Source organism: Poecilia reticulata, chromosome 19 (genome assembly GCF_904066995.2).
Source record: "Poecilia reticulata chromosome 19, P_reticulata-male-v2, whole genome shotgun sequence".
NCBI lineage: Eukaryota > Metazoa > Chordata > Actinopteri > Cyprinodontiformes > Poeciliidae > Poecilia > Poecilia reticulata.
The window spans coordinates 24,155,836-24,173,558 of NC_088848.1; the positions used below are offsets into that span (position 1 = coordinate 24,155,836).

At 38.7% G+C, this 17,723-nt stretch overlaps 1 protein-coding gene and 1 long non-coding RNA gene across 7 annotated transcripts in view; one reads left to right on the plus strand and one right to left on the minus strand.

Annotated features, from left to right (window-relative positions):
- Nucleotides 1–7,759: 7,759 nt before the first annotated feature.
- Nucleotides 7,760–9,469, minus strand: LOC103482197 (uncharacterized). Of its 2 annotated transcripts, none has more exons than XR_536403.3 (3): nt 9,299–9,469; nt 8,472–8,607; nt 7,760–8,191 (listed from the first exon to the last, which is right to left on the minus strand). It is a non-coding gene; the product is annotated as an uncharacterized LOC103482197 (long non-coding RNA). The 2 variants fall into 2 exon arrangements; XR_536402.3 differs by having other exon boundaries at nt 8,484–8,607; nt 9,299–9,457.
- Nucleotides 9,470–10,102: 633 nt separating this feature from the next.
- Nucleotides 10,103–17,723, plus strand: part of reep3b (receptor accessory protein 3b) — a 45,135-nt gene continuing 37,514 nt past the window's right edge. For 2 of the 5 annotated variants that reach the window (XM_008438213.3, XM_008438215.3), the window contains exon 1: nt 10,108–10,463. In XM_008438213.3, the coding sequence (XP_008436435.1) occupies nt 10,432–10,463 (32 nt within the window). In that variant the 5' untranslated portion in view covers nt 10,108–10,431. Of the gene's footprint in view, nt 10,464–17,723 lie in introns of all 5 variants that reach the window. The other 3 variants (XM_081600451.1, XM_081600452.1, XM_017310957.2) reach the window with 3 other exon arrangements.

Sequence of the window (17,723 nt, forward strand, 5' to 3'; positions counted from 1 at the left end):
CTCGATTTAGCGGTCGATTTACGTTCCCACCCTCATCTATGGCCATGAGCTTTGGGTCATGACCGAAAGAACGAGATCATGGATACAAGCGGCCGAAATGGGTTTCCTCCGCAGGGTGGCTGGGCTCTCCCTTAGAGATAGGGTGAGAAGCTCGGTCATCCGGGATGGACTCAGAGTAGAGCCGCTGCTCCTCCACGTCGAGAGGAGCCAGTTGAGGTGGCTCGGGCCTCTGGTCAGGATGCCTCCTGGATGCCTCCCTGGTGAGGTGTTCCAGGCACGTCCCACCGGGAGGAGGCTTCGGGGAAGACCCAGGACACTGGAGGGACTATGTCTCTCAGCTGGCCTGGGAACGCCTTGGGGTTCCCCCGGAGGAGCTGGAAGAAGTGGCTGGGGAGAGGGAAGTCTGGGCCTCCCTTCTGAAGCTGCTGCCCCCACGACCCGACCCCGGATAAGAGGAAGAAAATGGATGGATGGATGGATGGATGGATGGATGGATGGATGGATGGATGGATGGATGGATGGATGGATGGATGGATGGATGGATGGATGGATGGATGGATGGATGGATGGATGGATGGATGGATGGATGGATGGATGGATGGATGGATATCCACCAGATGCTGATGTGGAACAAAAGACTTCAGATGAAGGCCTACATGTAGAAATTGTTTTCTTCCAAGATGTTTCTTTTTAATAACAGTTTACAGTGTGCTTGAAAGCAACAGAGCAAACATGATTAAGAACAATTTACCAATTGTAGAATACTGGGCCCAGTAATGTGAAATGTTTCCTTTAAGAGATGCAAAGGGAGGATATCAAGTGGGAAATCTGAAGATGTCAAGTGATCAATCAGCTGCTGTCTTTCCTTGCTGGCTTCAACCTCCTGGTGTTCTCTCAAGATCTCCTTGCCACCTTTCAGAGCACCTCAACACACTTGAGTCTTTTTGGATCTGCCAACTTTAGCCCCAATTGGGTATATAGCCCTCATCCACCAGACCTACAAACTACCAAATAAGATATAAAGACTTTCCAGGCAATCTCACATCTCCTCACTGCTCTCTGAAATGGTTGATTAACCAGCGCTCCTTCCTTTCAGTCCCCTGACCTCCAGTCTGTTGACCATGTAGACATCTCTCTTGTGATATTCACAATCAGCCTTGTGTCTTTTTTTTCTGAGCCAATTCATGCCATGTTCCATCCTCATTACCATTTATTCAGTACATCTGTGCTGCTTCCCTGATTACTCCTCTTCTTAAACCTACCTCAGACACACTCATGCTGCAAGATTATCAAACACATTATGCAAGAATTCTTCCAGCACTCTCCATCTCATCCTCATAGTTGTGATCTTGCTCTTGTTCCTGGATTGTCCCCTTTGCCTTGCCCTTGTCTAATTGTTGCTGTTTGTCTATCTGGGCTTTGACCCACACATGTCTTACATTTCCCACTGATGCCTGCTCCTACAAATAATTACTTTTCTCTCTGCCTCTTTGTGAATGACCACAGCACTGCCTGTCTGACCCAGGATTTGGATGAGGAATTGTGCATGTGCTGAACGATATGGGGGGTTTAGCACGTCATCATAGACCGAAGCGGATAACATGAGCGTCTCCATGCATCAGCGATCTTCTTTCCCAGATTCTCACCCCTGACCTCTCCATCAGCGTCTGCTCCTTTCATTGCCTCTCGGCTGATCAGTACTACAGCTGATCGGCAGATTAGGTTAGTGTGTTTATCTCACACACTAATGGATTCATTTGGAGTGTTTCTCAGATCACCGATCTCTCCCCTTCCCTCTGCAGTGCTGCAGCTGATGATCCAGTGGGCTGTTGCTGCTGTCTTTTTTTACATTTTTTATAAAACACTTTATTTTTCGTGTCATGACTGAATTTCCGGGCCACTCTAGTGAGTTTTTACATCTCCAGAATAAAATACTTTTAACTCCATTCTGAGTCCATAGGTTTTTCAGGGCGTCAGTCTCTTTATTCACAGTAAATAAGTCCTGTACCAACATGGGCTCAGAAGCACCTGGAGAGTGAGAATGCATTGATCCAAAAACACCAAAAAAAACCAGAATGTTTGAAATTGCAAACATGTCAATCTCCGGAGACATATCCTATGGTCTGGTGAAAACTAAAATCAAATCAACAATGTCATTTAAACATTAACAATAGAAAAGTTTGCAAACACCAAGTGAAGTACAGTATCATGTTGTAGGGATGTTTTACTGCGGAACGAACTAGTTCACTTCACAAAATAAATGACCATGTAGAAATATTCAGTATTTCAGTAAATCAGGAAGTTAAACATTGCCCCAATGTGTTCCAATTGGACAAAGACCCTCAACATACCACCAAATTAAATACAAAGTGCATGTTTAATTGTAATGCATGCAATAAATTAAAGGGAAAACAGGCTTTTTAGTACTTTATCTGCTTATTATAAACAAGATCTGTCCCTCCAGCCATCCATTATCTATACATACCCAGAATTAGATGGTCATATGTGAAGCTACAGCAGACAGGTCCCATTCAGAACTAAAGAAAAACTGGTCCAATCTCTGAGCAACTGATTGGTATAAATATAGTTCTAAGGATGGAATAGTGCAGATTTTGCATTTTGTTTTTAATTAAATGGGAAATGCAATATATGAATACATAAAATATGTGACAAGCTTATGTAAGGAACATTTGACTTAAGTCAGAGTTTAGGAAAAAAAATCATAATTTTTTTTCTGCCATTTAGCAAACAGACACATTTTTGCTAATCCTAACTGACCTAAAACCGCATTGTATTTTATAAGCTTGTTTTGGGTTACGGTAAGTTGCATAAATAACCTTAATGAAAATATATATGCAAAAACAACCTAATTTTTACCACACATCATATCAATAACCAGTTAGTGCTGTCTGCAAGTTATGAAACGATGCATCAAAGTGATATGTTATGGTTATTGCATTTGTAGATATTAGCAGGTCAGGAAGAAGGGAAAAGCTGCAGTTAAACTTTTTTGATTATTTCCAGGATTCCTATTTATCTTGCTGTATATTTATGTGCATAATAAAAATAATTAAAAGGACAATGCTTCTGGAAAATGGATAGAAAAGTGAACTGTGACTGTCATAATCCAATATTCTTTCATTTTTGTTTGTCAATTGTTTTTGCATTTAGATTAATTTTGATTATTAATTGTAGAAACTATTTGTGTTCTCTACAAGTTGATTCCTCTGTTGAGTTTCTTAGTTTTTTCTTGGGTCAGTTTTTTGGTTGAATAAGATCCCTTTGTCTATAAGTCACTTTCCTTGCTCAGGGTTTCCTCCATCTGTACACATAGTCATATTTCCCTTCCACCTTCCCAGAACTTAAAAAAGTGTTCAGTTTCATTGCCTCCTTACCAGATGGTTTTGTTATCTCAATCCACTACTGCTGTTTTCCCATGTGTTCTGTGGGAAGAAGCTGGAGTATGGGAAGAACACACATTCTCAGAGAGACCATACTAACTTCATGTAGAAAGACCCTAGAATTTTTAGATTAAAAAAATATGTTGTTTTCTGTATATTATATTTACAATATATTTTACAAGACTTTGGCAAAGTAAAGTTGATTCTAAATGTACCATACATATTAATGGTAAAATACTTACTTCAATCAGTAATGTAACACAATGAAGTTGTTCGTTATTCTACAGCAGTGGTTTTCAAAGTGTGGGAAAGCTAGCTACCCCTTCAGAGAGCAAATCAACAACCATACCCCACCCCTCAACAATACTTTATTACTATTATTTCTTTGCACTTTATGCTGATGCTATACTTGATGTTCCATTTATTTGTTTCACGAATGTTGTGAGATTTACCTGCTTTAACTCTGCATAGCACCACATGATGTAATGCTTCAGCTGCCTTGTCATTTATGGAGCTAAAAGTACAAACTGCTCTCCTGCGATCACAGTTCATATAGCCTTGTGTAAAAAGGCCTCTGAAGATGACCCACACTTTGAAAAGCCCTTGTCTATGACAATACCGATTGACAAAGCCCTAATAATGCCTATGATTCGGATATTATCGTTTATTTGCTTCTTTAAGATTTGTTACTCTGATAAGTTCCCAATGTTTGTGTCTTCTAAATTTGAATGCTCCGCAAGACATCAACCGGTATTTGGAGGTGTGTAATGTTCAACTGTCATCGTCTGATGGTGTTCCACACAGGCTGTGTGACCAGAGAGAGGCTCCACTGGAATTCTCCCTCACACTGCTGCATACAGCAGCTGCCTTTATGAATAACAAGCAGTTATGAACCCTGCTCCCCTTCCTCCCTCCCAACCTATACCTCTCTGCCTCCTCAATGTTATGTATGTACATCCATATATTTCTACATAGACATATAAATACTGAAGCCTGCCTTCATGGATCCCACATGCACATAGTTCAGATGTCATTATGCACCTCCTGCTCACTCTAATGCATATGGGGTTTGTGTCTGCCAAGAGCTATGTCTGTAAAACTGTGAGGCCTGATGTGGTTTAATGAGTTAAACAAAGGTAGTCTACCGATTAGTGTTTCAGGTGTTCCTGGGTGAGCCTTTGCAAATACAGATAGATAAAGGCATGCATTTATCAAAATAAATTTTTTGCCTCAGTTCTGATCCTCATGCACTTTAAATAACAGGCACATATGAAATATTGCTGCAATAAGACTAATCTTTGTTTGGTTCAGAATCCACAGATGTTTGTATGTCCATCAACATATCTGAGAAAAAGGTTGAAGACATTCATTACATTTAAAACAATTTTGATTTGTTATCAGTTGGGCTCCTTCAGTCCTGAACCGTGTGATCTCTACGGTGGCCGACAGGTGCAAATGCGCTGCAACAGAGAAAACATGCAAACAAAAAAAGAGACGCAAACAAATTAAATGCAGCAAACAAGAAGAGATGACGCAAACAAAAAGCAAATAAAATGCAGCAAACAAAAAATGAGATGCAAACAAAAAAAGGGACGCAAACAAATTAAATGCAGCAAACAAGAAGAGATGCAAGCAAAAAAAGAGACCCAAACAAATTAAATGCAGCAAACAAGAAGAGATGCAAGCAAAAAAAGAGACCCAAACAAATTAAATGCAGCAAACAAGAAGAGATGCAAGCAAAAAAAGAGACCCAAACAAATTAAATGCAGCAAACAAGAAGAGATGCAAGCAAAAAAAGAGACCCAAACAAATTAAATGCAGCAAACAAGAAGAGATGCAAGTAAAAAAAGAGACCCAAAGAAATTAAATGCAGCAAACAAAAAGAGAGACGCAAACAAAAAGAAAATGAAATGCAGCAAACAAAAGAAACGATGCAAACAAAAAGTGCTGAAAACGGAAGTGCTCCAGACCAGTAGAGGGAGTCGAACATAAAACAGCTGTGTCCAAATGGACTCTTTGCACCTCAGCTTCCGCGTTCGGGGAAAAGCGGCTCGATTGTTTCCTATCCAATAAAAACATCATTTTACACTAGGTGCTTGTAGGGCGTGGCCAAGGTTTGTACATTGATCCGAAGCCCCAACAAATAAGCTGGAGAAAGGTTTTAAGATGTACGCCTCGTTATACATTCACTGATACGAAGGTGAGTTTTACTTAAACTTTGTGGCTAACATTAACCTTAGATTATGCTAGTAGGCAATATTCTTGGACATTGTTCTTGTATAAATTTGCTATTTAAGTATCTAAACCAATGGTTCTTAACCTTTTTTGAGGTACCAAACCCACCAGTTTCATATGCGCATTCACTGAACCCTTCTGTAGTGATAAATAAAATATGATTCCCCCCCCCCAAATTCAAGACATACGGGTGACCCAACTAGAGTCGGGCCACTCCATGATCACTAAGTCTTCTTAAAAGGTAGTCTCTCTGAGAACAGTTCTTCAAAATATAGTCAGTGTTTTCAGCAGAGTTGAGCTGACTGTCCAGGAACGACCCAAGGTATTTAAAATTTGCCACAGTTTCAACAGGTTGGCCATCGAGAGAAACTGAAACCACTTTAAGGTCTTGTTTAGATCATTTAATTAGCGCTACATTCTTAAGAGAATGAAAAATTAATAATAAATAACAGACTTTGCGGTATTCTGATTTAGTAATGTAATTATATTAGTTGTGTTACCACCCCCACGTCACTAGAGGCAGTAGCAACCCGGAAAAGATGCGACTAAGGAGCAGATTTAGAATTACACCGAAAGCTACAGAATTTGGTAAAAACGGTGAGCTTTGCTGAAGTAATTAAAGACACAAGTTCAAATCCATGCTGAGAGTGGACCTCCTTCAATGAGTGCTCCTCCGCAACACTGATTGCAATGTAACGTGATCCTCTGCAGCAAGTGATGGCAAAGCGGGGCGCGTCTTTATGTTGAATTTGTTAACCAGCGCACCTCTGTCGAGTGGCATTAAGCGTGGAAAATACCAAATGTATCTGGAGGACATACGTTTTAAAAACTGCTCCGTGTGTGTGCGCGCGTGTGTATTAACTAGCATTGAAGCTAAAGTGGGAAAACAGCGGATCGTTGTACCAATGTTATTAGGTCCACGTTAATCTGCACCACACGTCAAGTGACTGCAGATTATTTATTTATCAAGCACATAATCAGTGTTGTCGATGAGGGGAGACAATGTAACTCTTAAATATATTTTTTCTTCCAGATGTAAAATGTAAAACTAAGCTGGTAGGTCACAGGCTGAAGGACGATATTCACATAATTTCTGAGTTTTTTATTTAGTGTGTATGTGTCTTGTAGTCTGCTAGTAGTTTAAATTGATTTCAGCTACATTCAAAAAAAAGTATTCAGATTTTAACATGCATTTTCTAATTACTAAATATTTCAGTTTACTCTTTCTCAGTAACTTCAGTGTTACACCTCTGAAATACTTTTTGCAGTTTCTTATTGTGATACAGTAACTGTTTCACTTGAACATTTAATTTCCTGAGATATCGTCAGTTTATTTTCAATTAAAACTCTTAAAAAGATTTTAAGGCTTATTGGGTTTTGATTATGTTGTCTAGGTAAATATCATCAATTACTCGTATTTTTGTTTTTCAGGTTTGCGTCATAAAGCTTCTTGATGCGTTTCTGAGCCATGATTGAGACTCTCTATGATGTTCACCCAGGTCTATCGACCCCTTGAGACCTTCCTGTTGTTAAATTGCCTTTCCCTTGGATCCAAGCACCTGCACCTCGCTGACCAGTACAGTGACCATCAGTCCACAGTCAGCTGGATCATCACAACGTTGGCTAACTTTTTATTTACAATTAGGATCTGAAAACCGGAGGACCAGATACGCAAAAATCTACCTGCAGACTTTAAGCAGCTACCCTAACACTGCAGTGATCCTGGACTGGGCTGAGCTGCTCTTCCTCTCTCCTCCAGAGTGACGAGTTTTCATTACCAGTAAAGACAAACAAGTTTGATATCCAAGTAACTGCTGGGAAGTGTATTATATATAATCATTGTTCATTTTGTTATACTGTTTGGACTTACAATAAAATGTAAACCTTTTTCATTATGTAACATTATGTGAAGTATTTGCATGTAATTCAGCCTTCGTGTGAGATATTAAAATGAAACACTTTCAAGTAATACCAGCAAAAAAATCTGAATATTAGGTAATATGCAGTTAGTAAAATAATTCAATAATGTACTGAATAAGGCTGGATGATATGACTGAACAGTTTTTTCATAACATTTAATTTTAGTAACCCTCAATGTCTTTTCTAAAACAAAATACACAAAATACTTTTACAAAGTGGCTTTATTTCTATCATTCCTCTTGTGAGTTGTATAATGGAGTGTTATGACCAGGTTACAAGTATTTTTAATTATGAGAATGCAGTCATATTAGAATCATAAAGATGTAATTTTACCAGAAGAACATCTTAAAATATGGGAAGTCATTTTATCGAGAAGTCTTAGCTCCCTCTGACGAAACCAGCTCAGTCCAGGTGGTTCTGATATATTCAGTGGTTAAGAGGATCAATTGGCCACCAGGAAAGCATTGATGTCAAAATAACAAACAGAGCTACTGTGTAGGAGTATTTTCCATGTTGAAGAAAAGCAAAGTTTATGATAGGAGACGGAAAACGTTGCGTTGTTAGCCGCTTTAGCTCAGCCGATGTCTCCGTCCACGAAGCCACCAAAGCCAAACAGAACTCCAGTCCAGCTCCAGCTGCAGTGAGGATGAAAAAGGGAGAAATAACTGAACGTTAACATAACGGGGAATAAAGCAAATTTGGTAATTCGCTTTTAATGCGTTCCAGATGCAAAAAAAAGCTTGGATATAAACTTGTTTAGGACTTCTGCCAGGATGTTGGTGGTAATTTTTGTATTTTTATTACAATGTACCATTATCAACACATAAGTATGGATTAGTTTCAAAACCAATAAATAAAGTGACTTGGAGAAATATAGTTAGCCAAATACACCTGGCCCCTAAAAGCAACACTTACAGACAACACTACCTGGCCTTCTCTGACTCAACACTTGCTGGTCTCTCCATCCTCATGTTCTGATCGTCTCAAGCAGCTGGAGGAATCAGTAATACCTACAAGTCTGTCCTGCTTCAGCTGCACTCTGCTGGTCATACTAGAATGGGGAATGGGGACAGCAAAAGGCATATTACATCTAATTCGGAATAAAACTAAGTACAAGACACATACACACTAAATAACAAAAAACATAAATTATATGAATATCCTCCTTCAGCCTGTGACCTACCAGCTTAGTTTTACATTTTACATCTGGATGAAAATATATATTTAAGAGTTACATTGTCTCCCCTCATCGACAACACTGATTATGTGCTTGATAAATAAATAATCTGCAGTCACTTGACGTGTGGTGCAGATTAACGTGGACCTAATAACATTGGTGCAACAATCCGCTGTTTTCCCACTTTAGCTTCAATGCTAGTTAATACACACACACACACACACACACACACACACACACACACACACACACACACACAGAGCGCGCGCGCGCGCGCGCACACACACACACACACAAACGGAGATTACACAACAGTTTTTAACACATATTTCCTCCAGATACATTTTGTATTTTCCACGCTTAATGCCACTCGACAGAGGTGCGCTGGTTAACGAATTCAACATAAAGACAGGCGAATATTACACAAGCCTAGTTTATGCACTTTACCTAGCATAATATGCTACCGGGGATCGCGGCAGACAAAATATGTGAATGTCGTCATAAATTGTGTAAGATTTCTTCTTTAGTAGCTGCTAAACGGTGTAATTTTGTGAATATTACTTACCCTTCACATTCTGTGTCCCATCACCGAATCCCTGCAGTTCGGGACAGGGTTCTGAGATCTCAGGGAGTCGGAGTCATCCGCTTTAGTCAGCGCTAACCAATCGGAACAAGTCTTACATTGCTCGTCCTTAAGCCCCGCCCAGGATGTTCATGTGCGATCGCAAGCAAAAAACATTAAGTTCAACCAAAAAACAGGAGCTTAAAAAAAAACTTAGAATCTCAACCAAAAACTTTGGCTGTCAGCCAAAAAATTCTGATATGCAAAAATAAAAGTTTCAAACAAAAATTTGTGATTTAAATAAAAAAAATGCTCTTTAAACATTTTTTTTGTTTTGTAAAAATTATTTTTATGATTAAAAAGTTTTAAAGATTTTTTTGTTTAATTTTTTTTGATTGAATACTACTTTTTTGTTTGACATTAATTTTTTTTATTGAATACTACTTTGTTTGACTTTTTTTATTGAATACTACCTTTTTTGTTTGACATGATTTTATTTTTTGATTGAAAACTACTTTTTTGTTTGACATTAATTTTTTTTATTGAATACTACTTTGTTTCACTTTTTTTTATTGAATACTACCTTTTTTGTTTGACATGATTTTATTTTTTGATTGAATAATTGTGAAACAAATCTAACTCCATATAAACCCGGCTAAGAGAAATCCGACCAATCAGAGCACATAAAGCTTAACTTCAAAATCTTCCGCTTCAATCATACAGCGGAGAAAGAGTGACCAACCAATGGCGATGAGTATTCTTTGTAAACAGGTCCCGCTGGCCAAAGAAATGCACGGAAACTTGTTCTCTTCCTGTTTACGTCAGAATCTCCGAGCTCCATCTGTTCTGCCGTGGTGTCAGGAACTGGGCAGAGAAGTGGAGGCGAAGGAAGAACAGTCAGAAACAGCCATTGCGCTCCTCTTGAATATGTATTTAATCACTAGGCTATGACTACAGGGAGTAATCAGTGAGATCCGCGGTGTTTTCAACGGCTTGGATGCCTGCTGTTCTTTGATATGGCTAAGTTCTGCTGGATCTGATCGTCGAAGTTTTGGCCGAAGAAGTTCTGACAATAGACCTTACATCGGTGCTGTCTTCCTGCTCTGACACATCTTGACCCAACAAAAGCAAAAGTCATGGTGTCTTGGATCATTTCCAGAAGCGTCGTGTAAGTACTAACATGGCTCTTAACTCCTGACTGAGTTTATCATTAAGTTAGTTTAAAACAATACTGGTTAAAGCTAGGTTAGCTAACCTGTTGTCCTAGTTACGTCAGGTTCCGAACTAAACAAACTTTCTCATTCTTGTAACGTAGTGAAATTTTTGCCAGCAGCACGCGAATTTGTTTATGTTGTAAAATTATTAGTGGGTATATTGGGTGATATGGAACTTGTAGCTGGCTACTCTGAGGACCAGGAACTTCATGCTAACGCTGCGTGTGACCCTCAGCCACCAGGGCTGACGGTGAGTCACACTCAGAGCACCTTTTGTTCACTCTTGAAGGTTTTACGTGTTAAATCAGAACAGTTTGTAAACCCTGCTTAGCTTCATATGACAAACGTAATGTGTTTAGGTACCGTGATGGTTTTCGTCGGATTTCGTTTGCTCACAGCCTAGCAAACTGACCTGCCAGTTTGATTTTCTGCACCTTGTTCAAAGTCGTTCTAAGGCAGTGTTTCTCAACCTTTTTTGGGCCAGCGCCCCCCTAGCCTTTATCCAGGTCCCTCACTGTCCCCCACCAAAGAATTTGCAGGCTACTTTGCACTGACCATTATTTTATCATTAATATTACTATAACCATTGTAGATGTTTTGATTTTTATGCTTGTTTCAGTATCAACAAAAATAATACATATAATAATATAAAAATAATACAGGCGTCTACGAAAAATGCAATAAACATTCAAGTTAAAATTGGTAGGCCTAACAGCAGCCAATCAGTGGAAAAAATATTCTTATTCTTTGCCATTTTCTAGTTGTTAAATCTTGCACAAAATGACCAGATAAAAGATGTACAGCAATGCCAGTTTAAACTTTGAACTATTCGCAAATGACTGAGCTCTGCAACATTAAAACATGCATAGAACTGTAATACATTAATCATAGCTCTTCTTCTCTTCAGTGTTTCTGTTAGTTTCTGGTGGTGCAGCTCTGTGCTGCCTTCAGGAGAATGGGACATCAGAGCATCATCCATAAAACTTCACCCACATGGCATTTATTGTGCAAACCAGAGCTTTCAGTGGAAAAACAAAAGTTCCAGGTCCTTTTAATGCCATACAAATATGAGACAGAAACATGGATTATATCTTTATATAGACCTGTCTATTGATTTATAGATTAATAGTTTTACTGGACAGAAATTACAAAGAACAACTCTGGTTCTTATTCAAATCCTAATGAGTCAAATTGAATGTGTCATGGAGTCACCAGCCTCATGACATTAGCACTGACATGAAAAATAATATTGAAGAAATTTATCAAATCTAATTAAAAACATAAATAAGCGATCAGTTCTTTACTGTTATCTTACAGACGTAAGATATATTTATTCTCAGAACTAGATATGGTCTCAACAAACCCATGACATTTCAACAATATTATTTTACCTTTTATCTGGAAATGGTGTCTGTTTATTCTTGCCATACAGTCCTCTGTATTAATTATTGCTCAAAATGCCTTGCCATACCAGTTTATTCCTCTGTATTTACTTTAGTTTATACAGAGGAAGATAAACTTCCTCTGTATAATGCTGCGTGTGGTTTATTCTTGCATTTTGTTCTTCATTCATTTCTATTTAGTTTCATTCGATTAGTATTATCCTCTCTTGGTTTATTGCTATGTCCACTTTAGTTTCTTTCCTGTTGCTAGATTTGTTTGATCAATTATTGATGCTCACCACCAGTAATTTTCACTCATCACCTGCTGCTCCGTCTAATCGTCATGTGTTTCACATCATGTGTTGATTTTTCACTGTTCAGCGTCGGATTCTTTGTTTTTATGCCATAATTCACATCTAGTTCGTCTCTCCGTTTTATGTCCCGCTTCTCCTGTTTCAGAGTTTTGCGCAATGTGCGTGTCGTTTTTTTTTGTTTTGTTTTTACCGGCTCACAAACTCATGCTAATGTACATTGTGGACTACCAGATCGACAGAAAGTTTTTGCGTCAGGACTCAAAAAAAATGGTTCTCAGTCAGTGGGGTATCTGTACAGGCGATGTCAGGTATCCTGATCGTGTTTGTGGAACTAAAATTCACAGATTTCCAGAATCTGAAACGGAAAGCCTTACTTGGATCAAAGCTTGTGCACCACCGCATTTGTGTCTGCTGGCGCAAGTATTATTGCTTTGCTTTCTTTGTGTTTAGTGAATGAAAAAAAATAGTCATTAATAAACACATCCATTATGAAAACCTTTTAGCCAAGTACAGCATAATGGCAGTACCGATAAAACTTCTACATCCTGAAGCCTGTCTGTTACACAGCCTTACGTTAACTGAACAGATCAATAGGCAATGTATACCGTATCTGACATACATTAAAGATTTTATTTCACCTGAAAAGGCTTTTTACTAAACTGTAATTGTGTTAGCCACGCTAGTTTTTACTAAACTGTAATCGTGTTAACCACGCTAGCACCGAGTACCGTGTATAAGCCCTAGGCACATTCGAACCCTCAAAACCATGAATGCCCGACTTACCCAGCCTTGCAAGAACAATAGGCATCAGTGATCTTGTCCACAGCTATATTTATGCTGAGGGTCTGAGGATCTGCTGTTTTCCTCATCGACTGGTAGCATTTAGCTGCAACTCGCACAATGTTAGAGGCTTTGCGTGGCTAAAACATCTTGATGTCGTCCAAAAAAGATGACATGAACTTGTTGGTTCCCTTGTCCATTGTCGTGGCTGATATTTTGTGAAAATCCGGCAGAAATGCTAAACTAATCGACTCAGAAATACTCTGCAGAGTCAGTCGAAACGAAAAATCCCATAGAAGCTAAGCTCTGCGAGGAGGTTAATGTGAGACATGAAGTCACGTGGGACTTTCGAGGGGCGTTTCTGGGCGGAGCTTGGTAAGGTCCATTATCACCATCATCACCTTTAATTAAGGCAGCAGTCATATTGGAGTTTTACTTGGGGTTGGTAGAGGCACCTATGGCATTTCTTTTTGGAGTTGCTTTTTCCAATCAGAACTTGAAAATTCATACTTCCAAGTGCAAATGGAATGTACCAAAACATATCTTATGATCTCACACTTTTGCTCATGTTCTTCTACAGTATGAGTGTGCAGGACGGGTTGCAGACCATCCTAGTTTACAGCAGATGAAAACAAACCTGTTGATGCAAACTGAACGAGTTTCATGGGTGTTTAGAGATCTGATGGCTCAGAAAGGGTGTTGGTAGTGATGGGTAAATGAGGTGTCATGAGGCGTTTCGACTCATAGCAACACTGTATTGATACTGTGTTGTTACTGTGTCACTCAATACTGACACCTGCTGGACATTAAAAATTCCTACAGGCAACATAGTGATTTGATGACCTAGTTAGTCTATGCAATAGGATTTAAGTCTTTGTATTTTATTGAATATTATATGTTGTATTATGTCATATCTTCAGTTACATTTAAAATATATTTGATATACAGTCAATAAAGAATGTGAACATGTACCATAAAGTGAAAATTTAAGTGAATGTGTTTGGAATGAGGATGCGTGGACAGTTTTTTTCTCCAACACATTTTTATAAAAAAAAAGTTTTTACAACCTTTTGAAATTGAGCCTGTTACGCTTTTTTGACAAAACTTCTGCTGTAGAAAAAAAAAAAAATTCTACATTTACAGCGAACCCTTGTTTTTCTTAGGGGTTGTGTTCCGAAAATAACCTGTGATAGGCGAAATCCGTTACCTTTATTTTTTACAGTTATTACACAGCATAAATAAATACTCTACATTGAAACCAAAGAACAAAACCTTTCAGGTCAGCGGATGTGCTTGTGCATCAATCGGGCCTTATTAATGCGATCCGCAGTCTTTTCATTAAAGCGTTTCCTCCAAGCTGCTTTGCGAGATTCACAGGTGTATCTTCGGCAGAGCGACGGATCTCATCAAACGAGCCTCGGGTCGGGTTTTGCGCTGCGTCTGGCCACAGTTTTTTTTTTCTTTTCTTTTTTCGAGCAGACATTGGAAGTTTCTATTTCCATCTCCTGAGTGGCCAATCTGTATTAAACACCGTAACTTTACTGGCACTCAGGTAGCGCGGAGACTGTTTTTACCATGCTAATGGTCAATTAGCATGACGGTCAGAAAGCTAAACAAATAACCCGCAAAATTATTTAAATCTTCGAGCTGCGATGTAAGACGCTGGTTCTGCTCTCGCTGTTGAACCGCTGCTACGCGCTACAGGTAGTAATATTTCAGACGGAGCGTCGCTTCTGCTCCACCTGGTAGTGACTCTCACACCGAACCTCTGCTTAAAGCTGCAGCATCTAACTTAAAAAAATTAATTTTACATGCGTATTAAAACTTTAGCTGTCCTAACATGAGACAGATGATCTCTGAAAAAAGAATCAAATCTCCTCCCTGTACTGCATAATTACTCCGCTGAGTCAGAAACAGCCAATCAGAACTAGCAGTAATCAACTAGCCGCCATGCTATGAGGAAGTTTTCAATCGGTAACTCTGGATTGTTTATTGTAATGGAACCTGTATTTGCCTTTGAATGTTAAGTTTTATACTTGATTTTTTTGGCAATGTTGAGATTTTATTTTGACTCTTTGCATTATTTATCCTCTTCAGAGCCTTCATTTGTTTTCAGTCTGTTAAAGATGGTATTACCAATAGCAGTACAATTTGCAAAATGCCTGTTTTGTTTTTTTCTTGGAAAAAGTTATTAAAAACAAGTTTTTGTCTAAATTAAGGTGAATTCATGGTTCCTTTTTTCCACATAATGTGACCGGTAGTGCTTATGATTAAAAAAATAATAATTATGTGATCGGTATCGGTGATCGGCTGTGATTGGCCCTCATGGGTGATCGGAATTGGCAAGAAAAAACCTGATCGGAACATCTCTAATCTTAATATCTTGTTGTGGAATATCTGAAGTTTTATAACTTTTTCTTTAGGACAGAAATTCACCACACACCTATGATATAAACACAAACTTTCTATTAGTAAGAAAGAAAAAAATACATCCAAACTATTTCTGAGTTATTATTGCAGGCTAGTAAGTCATCTCAGAGTTTTGATTGTGTCTCTTTTTATTGATAGTCTGAATGATCATGTGCAGTTCCATCTTAGCCTTACACAGACATAAACATGAATGAATCGATTTTCAATCAATTTTGTGGACCAAAGAGTTGAGAATAAACACTTTCACTGAAGCTATTTAAATGTGTATACATTTGACATTTTAAATTGACATTTGTGACTGTATACAAAATAGAACAGCAAATATTACAGTAAGCATATTGCGAGGGAACGCAAAAGAAAAAACTTTCCCCATGTCCTCTAGGGCTCCGTACAAAGAACAATCTTCATAGTTAGATTGTTTTGTTACCATAGCAACAATCTGGTGCTGTCAGTATAATCTTTGAGTTGTAGTTGTTCATTAATACATCTTTGTAAACTACAATTACATTTGACTGCTCGGTCAATTAAACTAGGCCCCCTCACCCAGATTTCACTAAAACCGGTGAAATGCTGTTGGTGGTGCTGATGGTGGTGATGCAGCAAGAGGGGCCCCTAAATTAAATTCAGCTCAAGGCCTCATTCAACATTGGACCAGCCCTGCATGATGAACTAGACTCACTGCACTGGCATCTCTGCTGCTGAATATGGGACAATCGGGAGATTTAATTTAGGTGGCTTTAGTTGCTCTTCCATTTTATGTGTATTGAGTTTTTAATAAGCACCACAGAAACTGTTTTGGTTGTCCAAACAATCTACGGGACAAGTTGTTCTGATCTTCGCGCGGCCACGCAGCAATTTTACCTGACTTGAAGTTGACAAAGCATTTGATATTCATTGTGTTGCCGCAAAAAATAAAATAAAATAAAAGAAACCGGCGTGCTCTCCTGTTCACGAGGTGAGCACGAAAGCTCCTCGACGGTCTGAACCACCAGTCCACTAATGCACCGGCTAACCGGGAACTCAAACTTTATCACTGCAGACACAAAGTCAACATTTTGAGACGTAAACACACATGATTTGTTCACAAAGATATATCATTCCCACTGCACTCTCAGCGAGCACCTCTAAATGTGCACTTGTGCACGTATAGCATGGCGGCCCAACAGGCCTGTCATACACTGGTGGGCCAGTGTATGATGGCCCACCAGTGTTATAACAATAACAAGTTATTGTTATAAAACAATAACTTTTTTTTATTGTGAAAAAGTTAATTAATGTTTGACACTAATTTCAGAGACTGAAACTCATACAAAATACAATACATATTTAAGAAGGTTGTTTAAAACTTCCTTATGGTTTTTTATTTTCAAAAGGTGCTCTCAGACTGACAAACAAGCCTCAACAGAACACATCTAATTCACCACACATGACTCTATGTTGGTTATTCTCCCATAGAGGAATTTTCTCTAACTACTCCCATTTGATTCAGCAGCACTTCAAAAACAATCCACTCAGTGCTTTTAGGGGAGAGTCAAATAATGAAATTCTTATTTGTCAAGTTCAAACCAGATGCTGTGAGCTCAACATGGCAGAGACTGGACCCCTCCCCCATCTCTTCTCCCTCTGAGTGTTTCATTCTGTTTTTGTGTGTGTGTTTTTTTCTGTTTCCTTCTGCTCCATGCTTCCCTCCCTAAAACTGACTGTTGGTGGTGTTCGATGTCAGGAAACTAGTGAAACTGACCCAGAACCCCAAGTAGAGACCCATCAGAACACACTTGGGGCTATTTTTTCAGCTGCATATAGGGTGGAGATGTGGGTGAGGTACAGAAAGATTGAGTTAGTATGAGGTAGGGGCCCCAAGTTTAAAGTTAAAGATAAATGTTTTTTCAAACACCTGACATTCTGGTTTGTAGAGTTTAAGAAAGTTTTCAAGCATTTTTTTATCTGTTGTTTTTTCTGAGGGTTTAAGGAAATGTGCTGCAGTCTTTCTTTACTGCTGTAACGTAGTGACAGTTGGCTGCTGTCGTGTTCAGAGTGCTTCACCAAACATGGGCGTAGCTTTGTAATTATCCTGCAGGAATGTCTGATTCTCTTCATACAGTTACAAAGTCTGCAGAAGCAGACTTTGAGGAGAAATACATTTTAAAGACATAAAGTAGTGTATTATAATTACTTTGTGATATATTATAAGGTCATGTTTTGGTCTTCAGGATTTTTGCATGTGGAGAGTTTGCTTTTGGGATAGTCTCCATTTTTTTAGAGTCCTCTCGGAGTGTTAAAAAAAAAATCACCAGAGGCCGAGTCAGTA